Source organism: Diaporthe amygdali (assembly GCF_026229845.1).
Source record: "Diaporthe amygdali strain CAA958 chromosome Unknown NODE_2_length_3802984_cov_64_841326, whole genome shotgun sequence".
NCBI lineage: Eukaryota > Fungi > Ascomycota > Sordariomycetes > Diaporthales > Diaporthaceae > Diaporthe > Diaporthe amygdali.
This window is the reverse complement of record NW_026517022.1, coordinates 3640513-3663149: the sequence shown is the minus strand read 5'-3', so window position 1 is coordinate 3663149 and position 22637 is coordinate 3640513. Positions and strand designations below refer to the sequence as shown.

Sequence of the window (22637 nt, the reverse complement as noted above, 5' to 3'; positions counted from 1 at the left end):
TGGCCAGCACTTGATGCTCGTGTAGAGGCAGGGAAAGACCCGTAGCTACAAACCGATGTGAAGAGCTATCTGAGCACATATGTGCTAGAGACATTCTGCATCTCTAATAGATTAGCATGTCAAAGTGTAAGAGGTTACACTTATCATATTTAGACCCAACCTTGGACCCAACGCCTCGGCCGAGCTTGTTAATCCTTCACATCGACTATTTATTGCACAGGGTGTCATCCTGGGATAAGCCCAGACTTGCCATCGATTTTGCTTGTGTAATTAATGTCATATACGACATCGGCTAATTTGGTCTACTATGTAATGTTTGTGGTCCGTGTGTGAATTGGGAGGCGTCAATGGTGATGATTCAATGACATCACCCACGCGCAGCTACGTTTTGGAATATGAAGTGGTCGACGCGTCAACCTGCAGCTGCATTGCACTCACTCACTTGGACCTGAGCACCTGCAACCAAACCGCGTCGCGCCTCAAACCATTAGTCCAATTTCTCAGTCAACATCAATTCTACAATCTGTTGTTGGCCTCATACTCTCATAATCTCTAGTAATCCACTCATACAGTACAGCTCCCCCTCATCATCAACAAATCGTCGCCATGACCAGCTCAAACGACGCCACAGCCGGTGACAAGCACAAGCTGGATGACGCTGGCGAATCGCGCCCAGCAAAGACCCAGAAGGTGGACGACAAGGGAGACGACAAGGTGCAGACGACTTTGGATGACGCGGTCACCAGGCAAGTAATCAAGCCAAGCCCTCTTCATCCCACCACCTGACCGCTAACCCCATCCCGCCGCCAACAGCGACACCAAAGGCGGGCACAAGAAGGCCAGCACAGCAGACGACAACACGGACAAGGACAAGCAAGACGACGACAAGCCGTCTGGTTCCCAGTCCAAGAATAACACAAGCGAGGACAATACGGACAAGCAAGACGACGACCAGCCGTCTGATGCACAGTCCAAGAATGACAACAACCAGGATGACACTGCTGTCGAGCCTCACGGCCGCCAGGCATCTACGCCGTCCAACATGCTCGAGAAAGGTACAGAACAAGCTGCACATGCATACGCGTCCTGGACACGAGCATCACCTGAGCAAAGACGCTGACTAGATCCCCCTCAGGCATCATCTATTTCTTCTTCCGTGGCCGAGTCGGCATCGATCACCCAGAGCAGGTCTCCGACATTGCACGAACCTTCATGCTGCTCCGCCCTGTTCCCACAGACGCCAAGCTCGGCGACGGTCCCATTGGCGATGCTGGCAACTCCCGCCTGATTGCCATCCCCAAGAAGAAGCTGCCAAAGACCGGACGTGATAGGTGGATCGCCTTCGTGGAAAAGACCGATGCGAGCTTTGACGAGCTTAGGAAGGACTTCCTCCCTGCCAATGATTACGAAACCAAGACAGCCGGTGTCAGACACTCCCCGCCAGCCACACCAATCGCCCAGGGTGTTTATGCCTTGACAACAACCGGGCGCGAGAGCCACTTGGCCTACATGCTTACCCTTCCCCAGGAGCTGGGAGACGTGCAGACAACCATCGGTCTGAAGGAAAAAGGCAGCTGGATCCTTAGCACCAGAAACCCACAATATCCTGCGCCTAGCAACACTGCGCTTCCCCAGGGCCCAGACTATTCCAAGGAGGTAAGGTTGGCTTCTGCCATAAGCTTGGTTCGGCAGCTAACATATTGCGTTTATTAGATTCTAGACGAGTTCCGCTCTCTGCGATGGATGGGAACATTGCCCAAGCATCTAGTTCTGAACGCCCAATTCCTCTTGGTTGGTGAATCGTCCGGGATTGAAAAGGCCATGGAACCGGACGAAGACGACAAAGACAGCAAGGAAAAAGAGGACCCTATCGAGGAGATGGAGGAGCTCGAGCACGAGGATGTCAAGCGCATGAAACATCTTGGAAAGACGGACTCCGAAGCCATTTTCCTTGATCTTGAGGCGTATGCCAAGGACCGTCCACAACTGCAGACCGAGTTCTAGCCTGATCTTGGAAGCCAGCTGAGGGAGGGACTCTCTACGCCTGAAGTGGAGCAGATCTTGGACGCCTAGGATGCTGAGTTTCAGCCTGATCCATTCAGTAACCTCGAGGGATTCGAAGATCTTGTCGGCCTTTTCAGCTGGGTTCCGGCTCTGGGGACATTTTCAATGATGAACACTGTGAACACATGGGCAAGTAATGACCGCAGTCTTATTGAGGCCTTGGGGGGCACCATCGAGGACGGCACACTGAGATTCCCGTCCTAGGCGTCAGGGGAGGGCTTGACTTCGGAAGACGGCCAATCCAGCATAGACTCGGCACCAGATCCGTGGACGCCGCATGATCGCGGACTTGTTGAAGAACTGGGAGGTACCATCATCAATGGGATTGCCATTTTTCCTCCTAATCATTTTGAGGAGGAAGGTCGGATGGAAGCAATGTACCCGGATCACAGTGTCCAGGAAGTTGAGAAAGACATGAGTGAACTCCTTGAGGGAGGTGACGGGAACAAGGAGGTGTCGAACGCACAGAAGGCTAGTGAAGAAGACTTTTGAGGTTGCGCATTATTAGCTGGAAATGGCTTGTATGGCTGCACCGAGGCGACCAGGAAGATCTTCTCAAGCTGGACATAAGTGAGGACACGAAAAGCCCTTAGACTAAAACTAAAAGAACCAATACATCCAGCAAGACGCGAGACAGCTTTCACCCAGCCTCCCTGCCCATCTTCGTATGATTTTTAAGCGACGAGGATGACTGCTCCGATCAGTATAGCTGCGAGAGAGTTGAACTCATATGCAGCTGTTGATGCCCCGTTCGTTATTACAGGTGGCCGAGTCCCATTCATTGAGGCGTGGGGGGACAGAGAACCCAAAGGGACAATGCTGACACCACTTCCGGTTGAACTTGATCCACCACCGCTGGACCCGCCATTGCCAGAGCCCCCACTGCCACTGCTAGTACTGCTATTGACGGCGATCGAAGCATTGCCGGCCCCTGGCCCATGACTTTCAATGATTATTATGGTTGTGCTGCTCCCACCGGAGCCCGAGCTACCACCCAGCGCAGCAAGCGTGGGATCTGACCTTGTTCCATTCGCGAAAGCGGGCATGGTCTGGCCTGCACCCAGTCCCAAATTAATCCTTTTCGCAAGGTTTGTCGTCAAAGACAGGCACCGCTGGCGCTGGTTCATGGGCGGCTCACCAATGGCCACCTCTCCAGCCGCAGCGCCCATCATCTCCATGCTCGCGGCTGCGTTGTCGAGCACAATACGGTTGGGCTGGGCAATGGTCCAGGCTGTCCACTCCGGAGTGCCTGCGAGCCTGAAGGTGTTGGGATTGAGGCTGCGGACGAACGAGATCCAGTAGGCCTGCGCGATCTCGGCACCAGTGGCGCAGGACAGAGGGTCCGTTGAGTTGAGCTTGATACACCCTGGGTCACCGCCGTCGGTATTGTTGTTGCCCCAGACGGAGTATAACTCGCTCACATGTGGGGAGAACAAGCCCTTGTCGGCGTTCCCGCCGGCCGTTTCGTCGAGGATGTTGTACCTGTACGCATAGTTTTGCGCCTGCCCCATGCTGGAGTACATGTCGCTCAAGAAGGCCGCCACGCAGTGTTCCTTTAGCTCGGTTTTGATAGCCGCATCTCGTTGCCACTGGGCTCCGCTGCCCTCGCGCTCGGATACGTTGCGCGGGCTCACGTCTCGCCCGAAAATTGAGACATTGTTCAGGGACTCCGGGTACGCCGCCATCACGGCCGAGAGCTCGGCCTCCGTCATTGACTTCCCCACGGCGTTGAGGATATCGGCCCCAACCTCCTGGCTAGTATTGACGGTTTGGTTGGAGATAAAGTTTGGTGTGGCTTCGTCGCTCGCATAACCGTATATCACAGGTATGTTCTGAAATCGTCCCTGCTCGAACATCTGGTAATGAGGCGCGGCAATGAGCTTCCCCTCGACAGTGGGACCCCAACCATCCTTGGTCGTTTTGTTCTGGAACTCGGCAATGGGCATTACGCGCATGCAATCGATAGGATCTGTTGCGTTGAGACAGCCGGTGGAGTTGAGATTGTTCATGAGCGCTTGGTCGCGGTCCGCCGAAAAGCCTTCGCTGCCCCAGCCAGGGCTCTCCGCGATGGCACCTACGAAAAGATCCGGGAACCCAGTGCCATTGTTGGCGGCGAGGAGCTCGTCGATCGCGTTGCCACCGGATGATGCCCCGGACACAACGATGTGGTTCGGGTTGCCGCCGAATTTCGTGGCATGTTGCTGCATCCAACGGGCAGCCGCGATCACTATGATAGGTTTCAGCATATGCGAACTAAGAGTTGGAGGACGTAGACGTACTGTCGTTGAGACCATTGTTCGCTACCGCGCCCTTAGTATCAGCCTCGATTAGTGTCCCTCCAATGAAGCCCAATATGCCCACCCGATAATTGGCCCTCATCACAATCATGTTTCCCCCGCTGGCCTCCACCAGGCCTGTGCCGTTAAAGTTGCCGTTCGAGTTGGAAGTAAAGCCTCCCCCGGAGATGAACATAAGGATGGGCAACATGCTCTGTTCGGTAGCATTGGCTGGTGCATACACACCGGCGAAAAGACAGTCCTCCGCCATAGGCTGTCGTGCAGAGTCGAATTGCAAGCCCTCCTGGTTGTTGGCCGAAACACACAAGGCGCCTTCTTTGGTGGCGTCCTGGACCTCAGTCTCATTAAGTGGCGGTTGGGGTGCCGAGAATCGTAAAGGTGGGACTGATGGTGCCGCGAAGCGCAGACCGAGCCATTGATTGACTCCGGCCCCTACTGTTGCTCCTTGATATTTGGCATAGCCAAGGTCGACTACTCTATGTCAGTACGGGAAGGGTGCTGTTGACGGGATTACATGGGGAGCTCACCCAGAGTTTCAACAGCGCCGACGGTCGCCACCAGGCGTAGTATGTTGGTAAAATGCATGTCGGCGAAGTACAAAGACTGTTAGTTATTAACGAATGGAGGGTCAGGGCTCTGCCCTATTGTGAACGAGTGAATAACACGCCGCCTGGGCAAGAGAAAGAAATACGACCCGATCAAGTCACACAGCACTGTTTGGAGGCAGTGAGGAGATTCAAAGACTACCGCGAGGACATGAAAGAGAGAGTGAGACACAGCGGCATCATATGCTTAGTGCGATAGCACTTGAGAACCCACTGTGCATTGTGCGTATCACGGCTGTCTGCCCGTGACCACTGCAACCTGAATCCAGGGGCGTGGCTCGGCAGGGATTGAGTGGCACCGGGTCGTTCGAGAACACCGCGCGCTGTGCCGTCGGCGGCAGAGCAGTTGGGACGAGCTGCATGCTCGACAAAATCCAACCCTTCAAAAAGCTTGAGTAGGAACTGTTTGACATTGTAGCATGTTTTGAAGGTTGCTGAGCCACCTCCGCAACCATCACGGGAAAGCTCTGTCTCATATTTCAGGGGCTCTCAATGCGGCTCACAACTGCTAGTCAGGAAAGTTAAATTCCTAGCCAAGCCGGCTTTCTCGTCTCATGTTGCACCATCCGAAAAAGACTAAATGCTTTTTGGGCCAACCCCACGTCTTCGAGAAGAACCAGTGTTATTCAACGATGAACATATCGTGCTGATCATACGTAGCGTCAACTGGGATATGAATGGGACAGCCAAAGTCCGACTTTGACTCCAACCCTACATCGGCAGGAGGACGCACGATACTAGCGCTGCGTTGCGTTGCCCAATACATGATGGTATCTCGAAGAAAAAGAAGAAAAAGAAGAAAAAAGAAGAAAAAAATTGAATCGGCCGGCACAACGGCCTTCGTTTGCTGACTGGGGATGACACGGTAGACGTGGTGCAGGCACCTTTTCCGATTGACCCGATTACCAGCGACTTACTAGGTGCCACTCCTGTGTCTATATTCAGCGGAGAAGCGGTCTGGAAGACATCAGAGAATTGCTCTTCAAGCTGTGCGTAAGTCGTGAGCTCTGTGAGCATGGTCATTTTCTTTTATATTTATCGCATATGCCTGGTCGGCTTGCGTCAGTAATTACGGAATAGAAGCAAGGAACTCGTCCGTTTTCTTGTCCAACTCGCCGGTTTGCTCTGGAGAGATTCCATGAAACACGTGATCCACGCCTTCCACGGGATGAAAAGTCACCCGCACACTCGCATTCCTCAAAGCCTCATCAAGCAAGACTGACTGATGGAATGGAACGACGTGATCATTGACGCCGTGCGAAATAAAAAAAGGTGGCACGACCTTGCCTGTTGAAAGATAAGTAATAGGATTTGCCCGCACCGACTTCTCCGGGACCAACTGAAGCCCTTCTGGTGCACCAACGTATCTGGATTCCGGACTTCCAGGTGGGTCATGTTTCTGGCAGTTAACACCATCTTTCGGGGCATGTGCATCCATCTGCAGGAAGTCTGAAGGGCCATAATAATCAACAACGCCTTGAACAGCACTCGACTTGTCCAAGTAATCACCAATATCGAACTCGTCGCCCACGCCAGTGGGCGAGGTGACCCCGAGAAACGAGGCATGGTGCGCACCCGCGGATTCTCCAAAGGCGATGAAACGGTCAGGGTTGAGTTGGTACTCCGTCGCGTGGGCGCGCAGCCACCTGACAGCCGCTTTGCAGTCCTCCACAGCGGCGGGGAAGATGGCGTCTCCGCTGAGGCGATAGTCGAGGCTGGCGATAGCGTAACCCTTGGAGATGAGGCGGGACGGCATCCAAGGTGACTCTTTCGAACCAAACATGAATGCGCCACCTACAGGTATCAGTGAGCGTTTAAGCACATCGTAAGTTTGCCAGAGGTGTCAGGGCACGGGAGCCAACACACCATGCATGTAAACAATGAGGGGCAGGAGGCTTTGGCCCCGAGTTCCGGGCTTGGGGAGATAGAGATCTAATTTCTGACGGACATGGCCATGGGAGGAGTATTGGATGTCTTTGAATGTCTCTGCATCCTCTGGCGGGACGAAAGGGGGAGGTTTGAAACTCCTCATGAAGTCGGAGCTGCCGTCCATATTGTGCAGGTGAAAAGTCTGAGGTGGTCACTATCTCGGTCTGTGGGACATGTGTCGGATTTCCGAATGTGCGAGATGGTTAATGTGATTGTAGTCGAGCCGGACTCATGGAGCGGAATTTATGATTGAGCCTCAACCTGAGTGAGGGTCAGTTAGGGTTTGTAAATCCGAGCGCTCCGAGCTCATCGCTGAACTGCCGAGAGACTACCCGACGAGCAAGTCCTCTTTGCTGCCTCCACATTTCGTCCGACCATCAAACTGTGGATAAAAGGCTAGAATAATAAACAAAGACAAGCATTACGCACAAGCCGAAAGCTTAGCACTTGGAGATGTGCGTCCCGGATTCACTCTTTTCCTCTACAATATTGCTTTGTTTCGCTATTGAACCCTCAATCTGCGAGTCCCGATGGCATTATGATAATCTGTTCAATGTGTTTCGACCTGCATTCATGCAAGGAACTTGTTCATTAATTACAACAGCTCGTAGCGATCGTTGTACACAATTCTCTCCGATATTAATGATGAGGAACGGTTAAAGTATCATTAAACTATGCAGACCAGCAATATTGCGTCAAGCAAGCCTCACATTCGCTGGGCAGGTTTGCCCTCCCAGCCTCCTTGAGCATGATCCCACAAGCTAGGCAGGTTCCCCATGAAGCGTCCTCGCCCTGTGTCGCAATTTGGTTGCCGTTTGAAATCATGGCATTCGTTGCAGCCGAAGTGTACGTAAGTTGCAATGTAGCAGTGTTTGAGGCATAGGTCCAGTTCGAGTTTGGCAAGTAGACGACGGTAACAGCGTCTGGCTCGTCGCAGCCGAAGAATTGTGCCTGAGAGAAGCTGGAATCGCCTGTGGCGGGGACAGTGGGGAAGCGGCCAGCCAAACGGCCGACTTGTGTGGCTTCGTACGCAGCAACAAGTTGGGTTCCGTCAGGGAAGCCATTCTCGTCGTTGGAGTTGTCGTTCACAATAACGACGCTCACGTTGCGCGTTGGCTCGAGAAGTGGCAGTAAAGGGATCTAAAGGTGTTTCATGTCAGTATCGCCGCTTCTCCGACTACGTAGAACGCTGCGCGTCAAGTGTATACATACGTTGTGATCAGCTTCGCCGCCGTCGACCATATACAACTCCTCCGAGCTGGATATGGTGCTGGGCTTAGTGGCGGTCGTCGAGTTAAATCCCTTGAAAGGATTGGGCAGCAATGAGTAGCCATACTCATCCGCAGAAGTGAACTTCTCGACCACGGTAATCATGCTGCTGGGGAACAGAGCAGTGACATCTACTCCAAGGCTCGAGTTGCAGATGTACTCATTCAAGAGCATGGAAGAAGTTCCTAGGACCCAGTCGATATTGTCAAATCCTGTGACGCATTGAGATGAGGAGCCAGCGGTGATGTTGCTTCCCAGGTATTCGGACAGAGCAAACGCGGAAATATCGTCAGACCATGACCCAAACTCAAATGGATTGAACTCGTAGATGGCACCATCCGCAGGTGGCTCACATTCTCCGCTGGCGGGTGTGATCTTGGAGGCAGTGATAATTGGGAATGGGGCGTCAAACGAGGTGAAGGTGGACAGGGAGCTGATATCGGACATTGTCGTGTCAACGCCGCCCTCGCTACCAGACATGATCTGATAAGAGAGCATCCGTCCCCAGGGGTCGGTTAGAGACACTGGAAAGCCAGCGGAACCCTTAGCGATGATATCCGCAGCGATCTGTTGGTAGTCGCCCACGGTGGTCGCGCTGCTTGCGTTCAAAATGCCTCCCGCGAACTGTGTCTCCCACACATTGTCGCGGAGGTCGGAAATAGTTGGCCAGTTGCCCGCAGCGAGAGCACTCAGCAACCAGGCACCACCTGAAAGACCGGCATGATACGTAAGAGCTTGGTACAGACCAGTCGTGCTCGAGTTGCTATCTCTGCCGTCCAAGGCCTGGATCACACCGGCGCCACTGAGGAGAGATCGAAAGCCGCCGCCGGATATCGAAAGGGCGAGTGTCGGCAAACTCGAAGCACCTACACCTGGGAGTGCGGACGCAAGCCAGGACTCGAGGGCTTTGTCGGACACAGCCTTGCGATTGGTGACCCACGCTGCTTCGGAGTCTGAGATGCCATCGGCTGACCGCACGAGACTTCCGGTGGGACAGCTGCTGGATACAGGGGCGTATGCAGAAGCCGCCAGAGCACCGACAGGGGCGAGTGCAAAGAGGAGAGGTTGAAACATTATGATATCAGTATTGGTCTATGTAAAACAAAAGGGTCTGAAAGAGTGACGTGAAGAATCAATTGCTGAGAACGACCGACAGTGAAGGATTGGACATGACCATGTGTCTGGCCAGAGGGGATGGGTTGAGGCCTGAAAGTAAAGACCGAAGGTAATTAATCGTGTAATTCGGGAACTCCTTCACTTGTTATATGGATGCCTGTCTTGCCATCGATACGGAGCATTCCGTAAAACGCGTCACATATACGGCCATCCAGCGTTGCAGGTGGAGTGGAAGACAGCTGAATTGAGTTGGCCCAGATATCGTGAGATAAAGCAAGGGGCCCCCGCGGGACTGCTTCTGGATCTGGGATGTCACATTCCAATCTATCGGTTCTCAATCTCCGGGTGCATCGGACACAAGACGAAATGCGCAATCGGTAGCACTCCACCCACTCTTGTGGGTACGATTAGTGCACCGGTGAGGCTCCAATCACGACTGGCTGACTCGTCAGGGAAGCAGTGTCCCACAATATGTCTCGTGGCACAGTATGCCGAGGTTCCGTTCAAGTTCATTGCGCAATCATAAAGCTGCGATCGACGACAAGACTTAAGGGTTTTCAACATTCAACTGGGACATCTAGCTTCAACAAAGCTGCTCAGAAGTGACAAAGACCCTATAAGCACAACTGCCTTGAGCTCTGGGACGGAAAATAAAAACAACGCTCTGTACACACTGTAGAAGTCGCATGCCCAAGCTCTATTTTGGTTGGACTGAAATTCGCTTAATCCACTTGTCAGCGACTGCCCACCATGGGAGGCTGTGAATGTTTTACCGACTTGAGAAGGGCTCCTGCTATCTCGTTACTTTATAAATAGTCCGAACTACTCCAATTGCAGACTTTGCAAATGTGTACTCTTACATGCATCAGCATTTGTCGAACCTCCAACACTTACAAATGCGACCATACCCTTGGCCTCCAAATATCTAGCACAAAACCACGTGCATGACCTTGACTCAGACAGGCTTATGTATTCATGCAGCGAGAATATTCCACAATATAAAAATAAAATAAAAACAAAGGAAGAAGGGGACAGGTCATCGGGCAGGACACTTTTGTTCCGCATTACGATTCTCAAGGGAGCACTGGTGTTTTTGGGTCTCGCAGCTTCTTGCTCCTCGGAATGTTATGAAGACGTTCAGCCTTTAATTCGACATATTGTCAAACGGAATGTCTTTGCTAACGGGAATGAAAGGCACTATCGTAACCTGGGACAAATGACGCTGAGAGTCTGCATCCTGACATTCCCTTTGACCCCACCACCAACATGTCGTCAAACAGGTGCCGCGGACTCATTAGGACGAGAGGAAGACCTTGCTGTTCGTCGAGACATATATGTGAACGTGGACGGGGACGGCCCGCTTTGGTCTAAGACTATCTGAGAGGAACTCTTGCCATGTTTTTAAGTCCTGCTAGTGATTCCATGCTGTATCAATACCTGCTCTGTTCGAGTGTCCTGCCTTGTGCCTCGATGTGGACGGCGATGAGATTGAGCCCTGGTTCCACCAAAGCTCCACCGAATTGGTAATATCAATTTTCTGGGACACAATGCCAATCTAACGTCTATCGTCTTAGACGCGAACGTGTGATATTCCCTTTGGCCCTACGTACTACATGCACGGATCTGCGGCGGATGCATTAGTGCTAAATCTCGATTCGTAGTCGACATCGGGCGAGCAATGCCAAACTCCGAAGCAGGAAATCGGTCATTGCAGAGTCGCATTCAAGGGTCGCAACATGTTGTGTATGTTTAATTGTGGCCTGGTATTTTGCCAGACTTCGTCGTTTCACTGGGTCACTGGCAACTTCCCCTCCATCCCCGTGGGATCTTGAATAGGAGTTTACTTTCCATTTTCCTTATCGCCGATGTGACCAACTACGTCATGAACATCCCCTCACCAAACGAACATTGAATGACAGGCGCAAGAGACGGCATTTCAACCCTGTCTCAGATACGGCGGGATATACTAGGCCCCTCCCCACATTTAGTCTATCGCCGATGAGCAGGCCTCTCCGCCGGAGCAGCATATAATACGGGAGTTGAATGGTTGTTTCTCCCCATTGACATATCTTCGCCGTCAACAGTGAACTTGAGACACAGTGACAATACCTTGAGACGTTACGATCCACAGACACAATGGAGGCCGGCGTTCCGAAAGAAATGAGGGCCATCCAGGCAAGTCAAAAGATTGATCCGAATCCAGAACATGACGACTCAAAGCACTAACTCTCCACACAAGGCCGTTGAATATAACAAGCCCTACCAGATCAACAAAGTCCAAGTCCCAGACACTGCAAGCCTCGGCCCATATGATCTCCTCGTCAAGGTTGGGGTTGCCTCGTACTGCCATACCGACAGCATGATCCAATCCGGGATCTTCGGTACTGCCCTCCCAGTGACCGCTTCACACGAAGGCGCGGGCACCGTGGTGGCCGCTGGCTCTTCAGCGGGCCTGAAGTCCGGCGACCGCGTCATGTGTGGCCTGCCCTTCCATCCATGCGGCAAATGCCCCGACTGCACTGGCCCGAACGAGGGCTGGAGGCAGTACTGCAGCAATGTGGAGGGACACTGCGGTGTCCATCGTGATGGATTCTTTGCCGAGTACGCTGTATGCGACGCGCGAACTAGCACCAAATTGCCGGATGAGATCTCTCTGTTGAGTGCTGCTCCACTGGCCTGCGCCGGACGGACGGTATGGAGAGGGGTTGAACAAGCAGGTCTCAAGGAGGGACAGTGGCTGGCGATTGTGGGCAGTGGAGGAGGACTGGGTCATTTGGGATTGCAATTTGCCAAGAAAAAAGGATTGAAAGTGATAGGCATTGACGCCAGAGACGATGGGCTGCAAGTCTCCAAGGCTCTCGGCGCAGACATCGTCATAGACGCAAGAAAAGGGCATGAGGCAGTAGTAAAGGAGGTCCAGGAAGCTACGCAAGATGCAAACCCAGGCAACCCAGGTGTAGACGCCACTGTCACTCTGTCCGATGCGCCGACTGCAGCAGCGCTAGGTTGTGCAATCACCAAAAAGCACGCAAAAATGGTCCAGATCGCTCAGCCAAAGGATGTTGTCATACCTTTCCAAGAATTTGTCTTCCGGGATGTCAGGGTCATTGGAAGCGTCGTAAGCTCGCCGGAGGAGAGCAACGATATGGTGAGTGCTTTGAAAGTTCACTTCTGTCTCCTGATTGACTTCGATGGTATCCGAGTGGAGAATTCCTCTTCGTCTATCCTCGAAACTTAGAGGTTTTTTTTTTCTGACAAAGTCCTAGGTTCGCTTCATTGCAGATAATGGCATCGAAGTCAAGACCAAAGCTTTTCACGGCATGGACGAAATTGAGGACTTACTCAAATTGGTCCACAGCGGCAAGATACAGGGGAAAGCAGTGATTGTCATCGACGAGGAGCAGATTAAAAAGGAGAAACAGCTCGGAGCTAAGTACTAAGAGCATGGACAAGTGCTGGAATCGACACACTTGCTGAGGTCAAGGGGTCGTGCTGTTCCTGGATGTACCTGGAACTTTGTGGCACAGCTGCCCAATGAACAGATACCTTCCCTGTTTGAATAGCTGATAATTTACACTTATGACAAAATCTTACAGCACATCTGCGGCCTAAGATATGTCATGAACTCAACTGACGGGCTCCCGTTGCCTGGTAAGCCTCATCATCTCACCCAGGCATCCAGTCTGACTCAGTCAGCAGGACCAATGGACATTTGGCCAACGGATTTCGTGGTATGAAAATGTGTTGAAGCCTTCATAAAAACTTCGATCATTGGCCAGACGTACGAAAGGGTTGCCCACGTTAGATCCTGTGCCTCTATGTTGCTGACTGTATCAGTATCATAGCCACAATGGGTCATCATCTGACAGGCAACCAAAGCTGTGCCGCGCCTTTCAGTGGGAGTCATCCCGATTCGTAATATAAATTAATAGACAAAGAGAGGTTGATCTTTCTCAATGCAATTGGTAAGAAACTCATTGTAATGGCAAAGATGGCAAAGATGGCAACGCCAGCTGTTGCTCCCTTGCATAATTTCGACGACACGCCTCTCTGGAAGGCATTCATACTCTACTATGTTTTCGTATTCGACAGCGTTCTGGACCCGGAACACCTCAAAAATAGTCTTGAGCTGCTGGCCCGACGTGACGGGTGGAAGAAATTCGGAGCGCGCCTTCGAAAGAATGTAAGGCTTTCCGTGCTTCAAACATTCAACAGAATGCTAAGAAGAAAACAGGCAAATGGAAATCTCGAATATCACTTTCCCGAGACCACAGACACCGAGAAGAGCCCCCGGGTAGTTTCTTATACTCATGTCACGCACTCTACTGCAACAGCGGAGCATCCAATCGCCTGCCACATTCCGAACCAAGCCATAGGAAGACCGTCCGTTGTTGCTGACCCAGACAGACTTGAGGGCCTCTTTCGCCCGGATGGGGCTCCGACCAAGATAACCGATTACCTGAACAAGGACATACCACAAATGGGTCTACACGTCGTCTCTTTCCTTGACAAGACCCTCGTCACCGTGTACTTCCCGCATACGCTGATGGATGGAATGAGCATGGCCCCATTTCTGGAAGCGTGGATCCTGGCTCTTCAAGGCCGTGCCTCAGAAATAAAATGTCCAATCGGAGCTGAAGACTGCACACATGAGCTTTCTAACGACCCACTCGCTGCATTCGGCGTGAAGCCCACGGCCAAGCATGTGCTGGAAAACCACCAAATGTCGATCGTCGGACTTACGGGATGGGCGCTGCGTAACATTAGGAGCTTTTTCGATGATCTTGAGAATAGAATGGTTTGTGTGCCAGCATCAGTGGTGGCCAGACTCCGTCAAGAAGCTATTATCGCCTCGGCGGCCCACTGCAAGGCTGAGGGGGGCCCGCCTTTCCTATCCGACGGCGATATATTATGTTCCTGGTGGACAAGGATAGTGCTCACTAGCGCAGGCGTGTCGCACAACTCGAACAAGACCATCGTGCTCAACAACGCCTATTCACTGCGGAAAATCCTCCTGGACTCACAAAGAAATTCAGAAAAAGTCCAAGACACTGAGACAGCGACAGACCAGGACAGCTTTTATGTGTCGAATGTCACTGCCTTCTTCAGTGTGGTTCTCACAGCCGGTGAAATCCTCCAACAGCCGTTGCATCGCACAGCAATCGCCTTCCGGGATGCGCTCGATATGCAACGTACCAGACCGCAAGCGGAGGCATTCTTATCTACGTGGCGAAGGTCGTGGGGTAAGATACCGCCTATCTTTGGGAATTGGAAGATGGATCTGATTACATACTCCAACTGGACGCGGGCCAACCTGTTCGACTTTGACTTCTCAGCCGCTGTTCTCGGAGCCGGAGAGAAGCAGCGGCCGGTGAGACCGGTATATGTGCAAAACAACCAGTTTGGTCTGAAACTCCCAAACGCGTTCCCAATCATAGGAAAGGATAGAAGTGGTAACTATTGGCTCTCGGGGTATTTGAAGAAAGGTCAATGGGGCAGGATTGAGGACCAGCTTGCAAACTTATAAACCCCGCCTGATGCACATCTTAGGACGTAGCAATAATTAATAATGTTTCATGACAAGGATCCTATCAGAAGAGTAACGCGTCGCTAGGGCCTTCGGGAACTTCTCGTGAAGTCCTTTGAGGATCAGTCGACTCCATATTGTACCTACCCTTGTACGCGTGAAACATTCGCAATGATCAACATCACGTAGCAAGTAATTCAAACTCAGTAACGCAAGTCTACAGGCCAGTTGGGACGTATCAGCATATAATGTTATAAGAAAAATAAATAAATGGACTTAGTTTTTTGTGGTTTTTGTAACTATAAATGAAAGTATTGGGTATCTCGCCCACGCACCAACAGGTAGCACACCATGGTATTAAGACTAAGGAAAGCGACTTCGATTAACATTATCCACCTTTACACCACCTTCATCCGCGGTAATCGATCTGATCAATTGTCCAAGATTATTGCCTTCAATCTGGACATGCGATGCACATCAACCATAGTGCCAGTCTGGAAACTGACACAAGCACCATTATTATACAATTGACACATGCTGCTTAAACGTTGGCAGTAGTACCATTGTTGCCAGTCGCAGCGGGACCCTCAGGGTGCACAATACCCTTCTCATTTCTGTGCTGACCAGGCTCGTGCATGGTAAGACCGAGCACGGCAGGATCAATCTTGTTGTGGCCAAAGATGAGCAAGAAGCCAAAGACGGGCTTTGCAAAGATGTCCAGAATACCATAGAAAATGGCCTCGGAGTCGGGGTGGATAACGTTGCCGCCCTCGGACAAGCCCCAGGCGATGGGGTACAAGAACCACAGGAACAGGGTCAGCACACCGCAGTTCATAAAGGTGCTCTTGACAGAACCTCCCAGGGCGGTGGCATGGCGACGTCCGTCAATGGCAAGCTCGTAGGCGACGAAGAATAGGGCCGCCGTGCCAAAGGCAAAGTATCCCCACTTGTAGCTCGTCTGAGTGAGGGCGCCGACGAGTCCGCAGACGATCATGATCTCATCCGCGAGCAAAGTAATCAAGATGGTAGGCCATGGGAGCCCAGCGGTCAAGAGCAGATCCGTGAGGAGGAGCGGTGTTGTGACGAACCAATCGATGTACCGCACGTAGAACATCTCTCGAGTTCCGGCGGCAGCAACGACGGCGCGGCCTGGCCTGACGAACTCGGCCTGGATAGGGGTCTGACCTAGATCAGAAGCCATGGACCAATAGGCAATGCAGGCGACGGCGGTGATTCCAGCGGTGATGTAGTGGAAAATCCGGTGAGTCTGAGGCTTGGTGAAGGCTAGACCCATGAAAGCCAGGGTAGAAACACCCATAACCGCGCAGACGGTGAAGTACCAGTCTGAACCGTGGACAGTGATCTCGAGGTTGGCATGTTGCGCAACAGCGCTGTTAACGTTGAGGGCTTGGTTCCCAGCCATGGTGGATGTGGGAGGACGTGAGCGTAACTAAACGCTGTATATGTTGATATGGTAATGCTTGTGTAGAAGACTTGGGGTAAAATGAGGCAGCAACAACGCTCTGATATCACAGATATCGGTCTAAGTATGGGGTATCAAGGTAAGAGCCGGCTTGATGTTAAAACACGATCGAAAGTTCGGGGGAATAGGAGGGGTATTTGAAGCTTCGAGGGGATTCAGGGCTGGGTCGCAAAGTGTGATGAGATCATTCATTGACTTCCGGGGAGATGATCTCTCCATGACCTATCGAGTACATTGGATGTGACAGGGCAATTACCGCTCGTGCTGGCACAAGGCGCACGACGGGCGGGTCGCTCGGATGCTCCATGACGTCTTGGCAGGTATTTTGAAGTGATGAACGAGTGACCGAAATGTATCTAGCATCTTGCCAGATGCCGATTCCTAGCAAACGTTGACCGCACTAGCCAGCCCACAAGACGTGGACCACTACATCAAATGTTGATGTGGCACTGAAGCCGAAGCCGCGAGGGCTAATTGCCCAATCATTTGGCCCGGTAGCTCTGGATCGGTGTCCTGAGTCGTCGTGACTCGAGTGTATTTGCTGCGTTCCTAGTCTATGTTGCATTTGATGTCCAATATGTGCATATTCTCACCTCCTCAACTGGTGGTCTTGAAACAGCAACAGACAGATCAGCAACGTTCTCCAGGATGGAGCACTTCAAGGCCGCGGCTGTGATTCGTCTGCGGCCTGCCATGCGTGTGGCTTCGAGTTTATTATATGAGGGGGTCGTACTGATATGGCGTCCAAACACGCCAAGGTTGCGAGGGACGATGTATAGGGTGGAGGAAACTTTCACGGAAACTTCACCGGATGTTGCCAGGCGAGACAGATTTGGCACCAACAGAGGTATTCTGCAGTACTCTACTACTGAAGCACCTCAGCTTGAGTGCGACCCTCTCACACACACAGGGGCTGCGCAAGTGCTCAAACCTGGCACCTGGATACCTGAGAGACTCGAGGGTCATCGGACAGAAACCCCCGGATATAGCGTGGCAGAGTTTTCGTTGTAATTACCATTCTACCAAAATTACCAAGGGTCATCGCACACACCGGCTACTAATTATCCCTCGCGTGAGTAAAACGTGAGCAGAGATAATGGTCTACGGATGAGCAACGGTTGTGCTAATCATGATATCATGACTTTTTGGACCTAGCATAGCGCGGCTCTTGGGGGCAAAACGGCCGCGACCCGCTACTCTAATCCTCTTCCGAACGCCGGCATGGCTGGTACCGGAGAATTTCTCGATCGTTAGCACTTCCGGTCGGCTTTCGACGCGCAGCGAGATCTCAAATTCGTGAGACGACGACGGCTGGCGGTCTACGCGCGTGGAACGTGTGTGGGCCCGTGATATAATAAGATGATGGTTAGTCGCGAACGTGTGAGTAATACCACGGCGTTTGCGGAGTATGTAACATTAGGTAGAGCCTTGACCAGATCCCCCGAAGCAAATCAGATCTGCACAGGAGTCACCTGCTGCAGTATCCGCTGCTGGAATCTCACAGCGGGTCTGTGGAGACGGGCCACAGCCAAGAGACCCCGTTGGAGATTCAGAAGCTTATTCCAACTGCAGTCTGCGAGCCAAAGTCAACACATCGATCCCTGGACTGATCAACAAGCAGCCCCGACCGTCGAGCCATCGAGCTTACAGGCCTAGGCTATGGTGTGCGACAGAGGCGACTTTCCAAAAACCCCTTGCACACCTAAATCCACCCCACACATAAAGCCTAAATTATACCTTTACATATTTAATATAGGTATAATATACGTTTAATTAATAGTAATGCCCCTATAATTTAATATAGGCTTATATAGCAGTATATAGCCCTTTATAAACTGCTATAAATTAATTGGCTAATTAGAGTGCAGGAATTGCTAATCGCCCAACTTATTACTAACAAAAATTACTACTAAATACCCTACTATCCTTTCCTTTCCTTTTTTCCCTTAATACTTTAAATAGTATATACTTAAATACCTATATATAGCCCTTTATAACCCTTGTACTCTTTTTTAATTAATTTTATATATTTAAAATAATAAAGTAATTAACTTTTTTTATTAAAATTTAATTAATTTTAGTAGATTTTATTAATAATTATTAATATTAGTAACTTTTTTAGATTTATATACCTTTATAAAGGAAACTAATAATTTATAATAGCTAATACTTTTATAGATTTTTATACCCCTTTACTATTATGTAAATCGCTATATATGCTTATATAGTTAAAATAGGTAAAAGCATTAAAAAAAATAAAAGCTTTATTAAAGCTTTACTTAATTAAATATCTATAAATTTTAATAATTCCTTTTCTATTTTAAATATTTTATAATTATAATATTGTAATTAATAATTAAAATAAAATATATATTATTAATAATAATTATAAGGTTAAAGAGGTTTTTAATTTTTTAATTAGTTAGAAATAGATTTTTAAGAAGCGTTTTATTAATAATAAGGCTAATTAAGATAAAAATAAAGTTAATTAGGATAAGAATAAGGTTAATTAGGATAAAAATAAGCCTAAGCTAAAGGAGAAAAAGGTTAATTAGGGTAAGAATAAGTTTAGTTTAGGTAAAAGCGGATTTAATTAGAAAGCAATTAAGTTTATTTAAAAGTAAGCTAAAACTACTTTAAAGCTAATTAAGGCTAATATAATTATATACAATAAGTAATAATACTAAAAGAAAAATAAACAGTAATAAAAAAAGCTTAATAACTTTATATTTTATAAAACTTACTATTTTTAACCTTAATACTAAATATATAAGGGTTATTATTTTCTTTAAGCTTTAAATAGTATTAATTAGGATATACTAGTAACTAAAATTATTTTATATTACTTTAAATAAGTTTTTAAAAGTAAGTTTAATAATATTAATTATATTATTATTAAATATTATAGTATTATAATATATATTCTTTATATAATATTATATATAATATTATTTTAATATAATTACAGAAAATTACATATTTTATTTAGCTAAAAGCTATAATTAAAACTAATTAGATTTAGAATTCCTTATTTAAACTTATTTATTAGTGATAATTCTCTGCTATTACTACACATTTGTTTATAAATATAGGTAATAATAATAGCTTAAAATTCTTTAAATATAAAACTTATAAAGCTTTAGGCTTTATTAAACTATTTATAAATTATATATATAATATTAATAAGGTTTTTAGTAATATATATATTAATTATTAAGCTAAATTAAATATTAAAGCTTATTTTATAAAAAGTATATATTTATATAATAATATATAATAGTTTACTAATTTATTTATAAGCAATTTAAAAACTAATGCTAATATAATTAAAAATAGTTAAAAAAAAAATATTCCTAATTTAACTATTTTAAATATTAAAATTTTTAATTTTAAACCTATTAAATATTAAACAATTAATTAAAAGTATTAAATAGTTAATTAAAAGTGTTTTAAAGCTAAATAGGTTAATTAAAATTTATTTAAAACTAATTAATATTAATATAATAATAATTCTAACATTCTACTTCTAAATAACTTCCCTTAACTATATACTTAAATATTTAATACTATTTTTATTAATCTATTTTATTATTAAATATATATTTTTATATAATTTTAGCTAATTTTAATTAATAATAAGTAAATATAATCTGCTTTAAACAATTATTTATAAAAGCTTATATATATAATTAATAAAGAGATAGGTTGTTATACTATATATAATGCTTTTTATTAATTATATATAAATAGCTAAATTAAGGATTTTAGCTTTAAGGTTTAATCTATTTTAATTAGTTTTATGTTTAATTTAAATTAAGTTTTTATTTTAATATAGGGAATTTGTATTTATAAATAAGTATAAATAGGTATATTTAGTATTAATATAGCATTTTTATATAATACCCTAATAGTTATTAAAGGTTTATAAAAAAATATAGTTTTAGTTATATATAAACAGGTTTTAATAGGGTTAAATATATATAAAAAGGCCTATATAAGTATATTTAATATTTAAAACATTTTTTTTATATAATACTTTTAAACTATTAAATACTTATAATAATAAATAATTATAATTGCTATTATAAATATATAAGTTTTTATAAAGTAATTTATTATATATTTAAATGATAAATTATATCTTTATAGCTTTATATAATAATATATAATTATTAAAAAAATGCTAATAAAATTTATATAGATTTAATTAGTTTTTTACTCTATTTTTTTTAACCTTTTCTTTTTTTAATTAATAATAAATATATTTAATTATTATAATTTAACCTTTTATTAATTTTAATTATTACTAAATATAAATTAAAAAATAAATATATATTAAAAAACTTATTATTATAATCTTTATTAAATTTAAATAAATTTATAAAAATTTTATTTATAAATTTATATTATATAATTATTTAAAAAGATATTTTATTAAGCCTTTATAAAGTTATATAATTAATAATATTATTTTATAAATTTAAATTATTATTTTTTATTTTAAATAAAAGTTATTAAATATATAGCTTTTTTAAGCTTTAATTATAAGAGAATATTAATTTATTATTTTATATAGTATTAAATAGATTTAATAATAATTAAATATTTTTAAACGATATAATTTAAAATAAATTAAAAATATGTATAATTATTTATAATGTTTTTTTAAAAATAAATAATATAATAAGAATTTTGTAGGTGGGATAGGGAGGAATATATTATATATATATTTTTAATAATATTTAGTTAATTTTTTAAAAGATATACTTTTTAATATTTATTTTTTATTTTATTTAAATAGTTTTAAATAATGCTGTTTAAAAGTATATAAATATTAAAGTAAATAAATATATTTTAGCTTTAATTTTATATAGTTAATTAATAAATATATAACATTATTTATATATAATATTAAGTATTATATTAATATTAATGCTTATTTAAGGTTTATTATATAGTTTTATTATAGGATTTTAGCAACTATAGCTTAAGTTATATTTATATAGTATATTTAAATAGTTTAATAATATAAGTATATACTCTTATTAATATATACAAACTATAAAAAAAAAACTATACTTATTACTAAAGCTTATTATTATTTATTATAAAACTCTAACCTTATATAAAAACTTTAATAATCTTATATAATATTATATTTATATTATTATTAAGTAATACTTTTTAATAATTATTAAATTCTTATAATTCCTATTAAATTTATTTAAATATTATTTAGTTTAAATAATAATATTTAAAAAATAATATAAGTTAAAAGTTAAAAATTAAATTTATTTTTTTATAAATATTAGTTATATAGTAAAAGTATAGTAAATATTAAAATTAAATATTAATAGAAAAGTTTATATAAAGATTATATAAGGTTTTAAAGAATAAGTTTATATATATATAAACTTAAATATTTTTAATTAATAAATAATTATAAAAATATTTTTAATATTTAAAAGAATTAAGTTTTTAAAAAAAATATAATTTTATATATTATATTACTTTACTATATATTTATTTATTTTAAACTTAATACAAGTTTATACAATTTATACAATTTTAGAATACTTATTATATTTATAAATAAAAGAATTATTTATATATTATACCTAAAAAGCTATAAGTTTTTTATTATCTTTTAAATATAAATATAATTAAGGATTATAAATATTTTATATTTAATTTTATATTTAAAAAGTTATTAAATATTATTAATTAAAATAGTATTAATTTAAATAAGTATTTAAATTTAAAAATAATAAAAGTTTATAATAATATTATATATTTATTTAAAAGTATACTTATATAATTAATAAATAAAACTTAGAAAACTTTATTTTTATATTAATATAAAATATTAAAGTATAAGCTTTAATAGTATATTAATAAATAGTTAAAACTAAAAATCAATTTATATAAATTATAAACTAACAGCCTTATTTATCTCTATATATAGCTTTATAAAAAAGAAATTAATATAAATTAATTTAATATAAAATTGAATAACAAAATAAATATTAAAATTAAATAATTAAAAATATATACTAGTTTATATTAGTTAAATTATATAATTTTTTTTAATTTTATTAATTATTTAAATTATTAAGTACTAAACTTTTTATTTAAATAACTTTATATATATTTATTATAAATAAAATTTATAAAGTTATTAAAAATTATATATATTTATATTTTTTAATTTTACTTATATATTTTTATTAATATATATTAATAATTATAATAATTATATTATTTATAAAAGTATTTTTTTATTTAATTAATATATTTTTTTAATTATTTAAGTTAATTAGCTTTTTAGTTTTAATTAATTTTAATTA

The 22637-nt window shown here is 43.8% G+C and overlaps 8 protein-coding genes across 8 annotated transcripts; 4 read left to right on the top strand and 4 right to left on the bottom strand.

Moving 5' to 3' along the window:
• Positions 1 to 606: 606 nt before the first annotated feature.
• Positions 607 to 2004, top strand: J7T55_012479 (uncharacterized protein; the record flags this gene model as incomplete). Its single annotated transcript, XM_053137368.1, has 4 exons — positions 607 to 750; positions 836 to 1055; positions 1136 to 1656; positions 1714 to 2004. 4 exons carry the CDS (start codon positions 607 to 609, stop codon positions 2002 to 2004), a joined length of 1176 nt encoding a protein of 391 aa, XP_053000276.1.
• A 734-nt stretch (positions 2005 to 2738) lies between these two features.
• Positions 2739 to 4946, bottom strand: J7T55_012478 (carboxylesterase; the record flags this gene model as incomplete). Its single annotated transcript, XM_053137367.1, has 3 exons — positions 2739 to 4291; positions 4344 to 4832; positions 4889 to 4946. 3 exons carry the CDS (start codon positions 4944 to 4946, stop codon positions 2739 to 2741), a joined length of 2100 nt encoding a protein of 699 aa, XP_053000275.1.
• A 1089-nt stretch (positions 4947 to 6035) lies between these two features.
• Positions 6036 to 7019, bottom strand: J7T55_012477 (uncharacterized protein; the record flags this gene model as incomplete). Its single annotated transcript, XM_053137366.1, has 2 exons — positions 6036 to 6760; positions 6833 to 7019. 2 exons carry the CDS (start codon positions 7017 to 7019, stop codon positions 6036 to 6038), a joined length of 912 nt encoding a protein of 303 aa, XP_053000274.1.
• A 548-nt stretch (positions 7020 to 7567) lies between these two features.
• On the bottom strand, positions 7568 to 9238 carry J7T55_012476 (uncharacterized protein; the record flags this gene model as incomplete). The annotated part of the gene is made up of 2 exons (XM_053137365.1): positions 7568 to 8035; positions 8108 to 9238. The coding sequence occupies 2 exons, from the start codon at positions 9236 to 9238 to the stop codon at positions 7568 to 7570; spliced, it is 1599 nt and encodes a 532-aa protein (XP_053000273.1).
• Positions 9239 to 11486: 2248 nt separating this feature from the next.
• Positions 11487 to 13146, top strand: J7T55_012475 (uncharacterized protein; the record flags this gene model as incomplete). The annotated part of the gene is made up of 4 exons (XM_053137364.1): positions 11487 to 12428; positions 12547 to 12660; positions 12877 to 13011; positions 13126 to 13146. The coding sequence occupies 4 exons, from the start codon at positions 11487 to 11489 to the stop codon at positions 13144 to 13146; spliced, it is 1212 nt and encodes a 403-aa protein (XP_053000272.1).
• Positions 13147 to 13280: 134 nt separating this feature from the next.
• Positions 13281 to 14807, top strand: J7T55_012474 (uncharacterized protein; the record flags this gene model as incomplete). Its single annotated transcript, XM_053137363.1, has 2 exons — positions 13281 to 13463; positions 13515 to 14807. 2 exons carry the CDS (start codon positions 13281 to 13283, stop codon positions 14805 to 14807), a joined length of 1476 nt encoding a protein of 491 aa, XP_053000271.1.
• A 541-nt stretch (positions 14808 to 15348) lies between these two features.
• J7T55_012473 (uncharacterized protein) lies at positions 15349 to 16230 on the bottom strand (the record flags this gene model as incomplete). Its single annotated transcript, XM_053137361.1, has 1 exon — positions 15349 to 16230. The coding sequence occupies one exon, from the start codon at positions 16228 to 16230 to the stop codon at positions 15349 to 15351; it is 882 nt and encodes a 293-aa protein (XP_053000270.1).
• An 81-nt stretch (positions 16231 to 16311) lies between these two features.
• J7T55_012472 (uncharacterized protein) lies at positions 16312 to 17900 on the top strand (the record flags this gene model as incomplete). The annotated part of the gene is made up of 5 exons (XM_053137360.1): positions 16312 to 16369; positions 16695 to 16708; positions 16789 to 17297; positions 17446 to 17586; positions 17756 to 17900. 5 exons carry the CDS (start codon positions 16312 to 16314, stop codon positions 17898 to 17900), a joined length of 867 nt encoding a protein of 288 aa, XP_053000269.1.
• Between the last annotated feature and the right edge of the window lie 4737 nt (positions 17901 to 22637).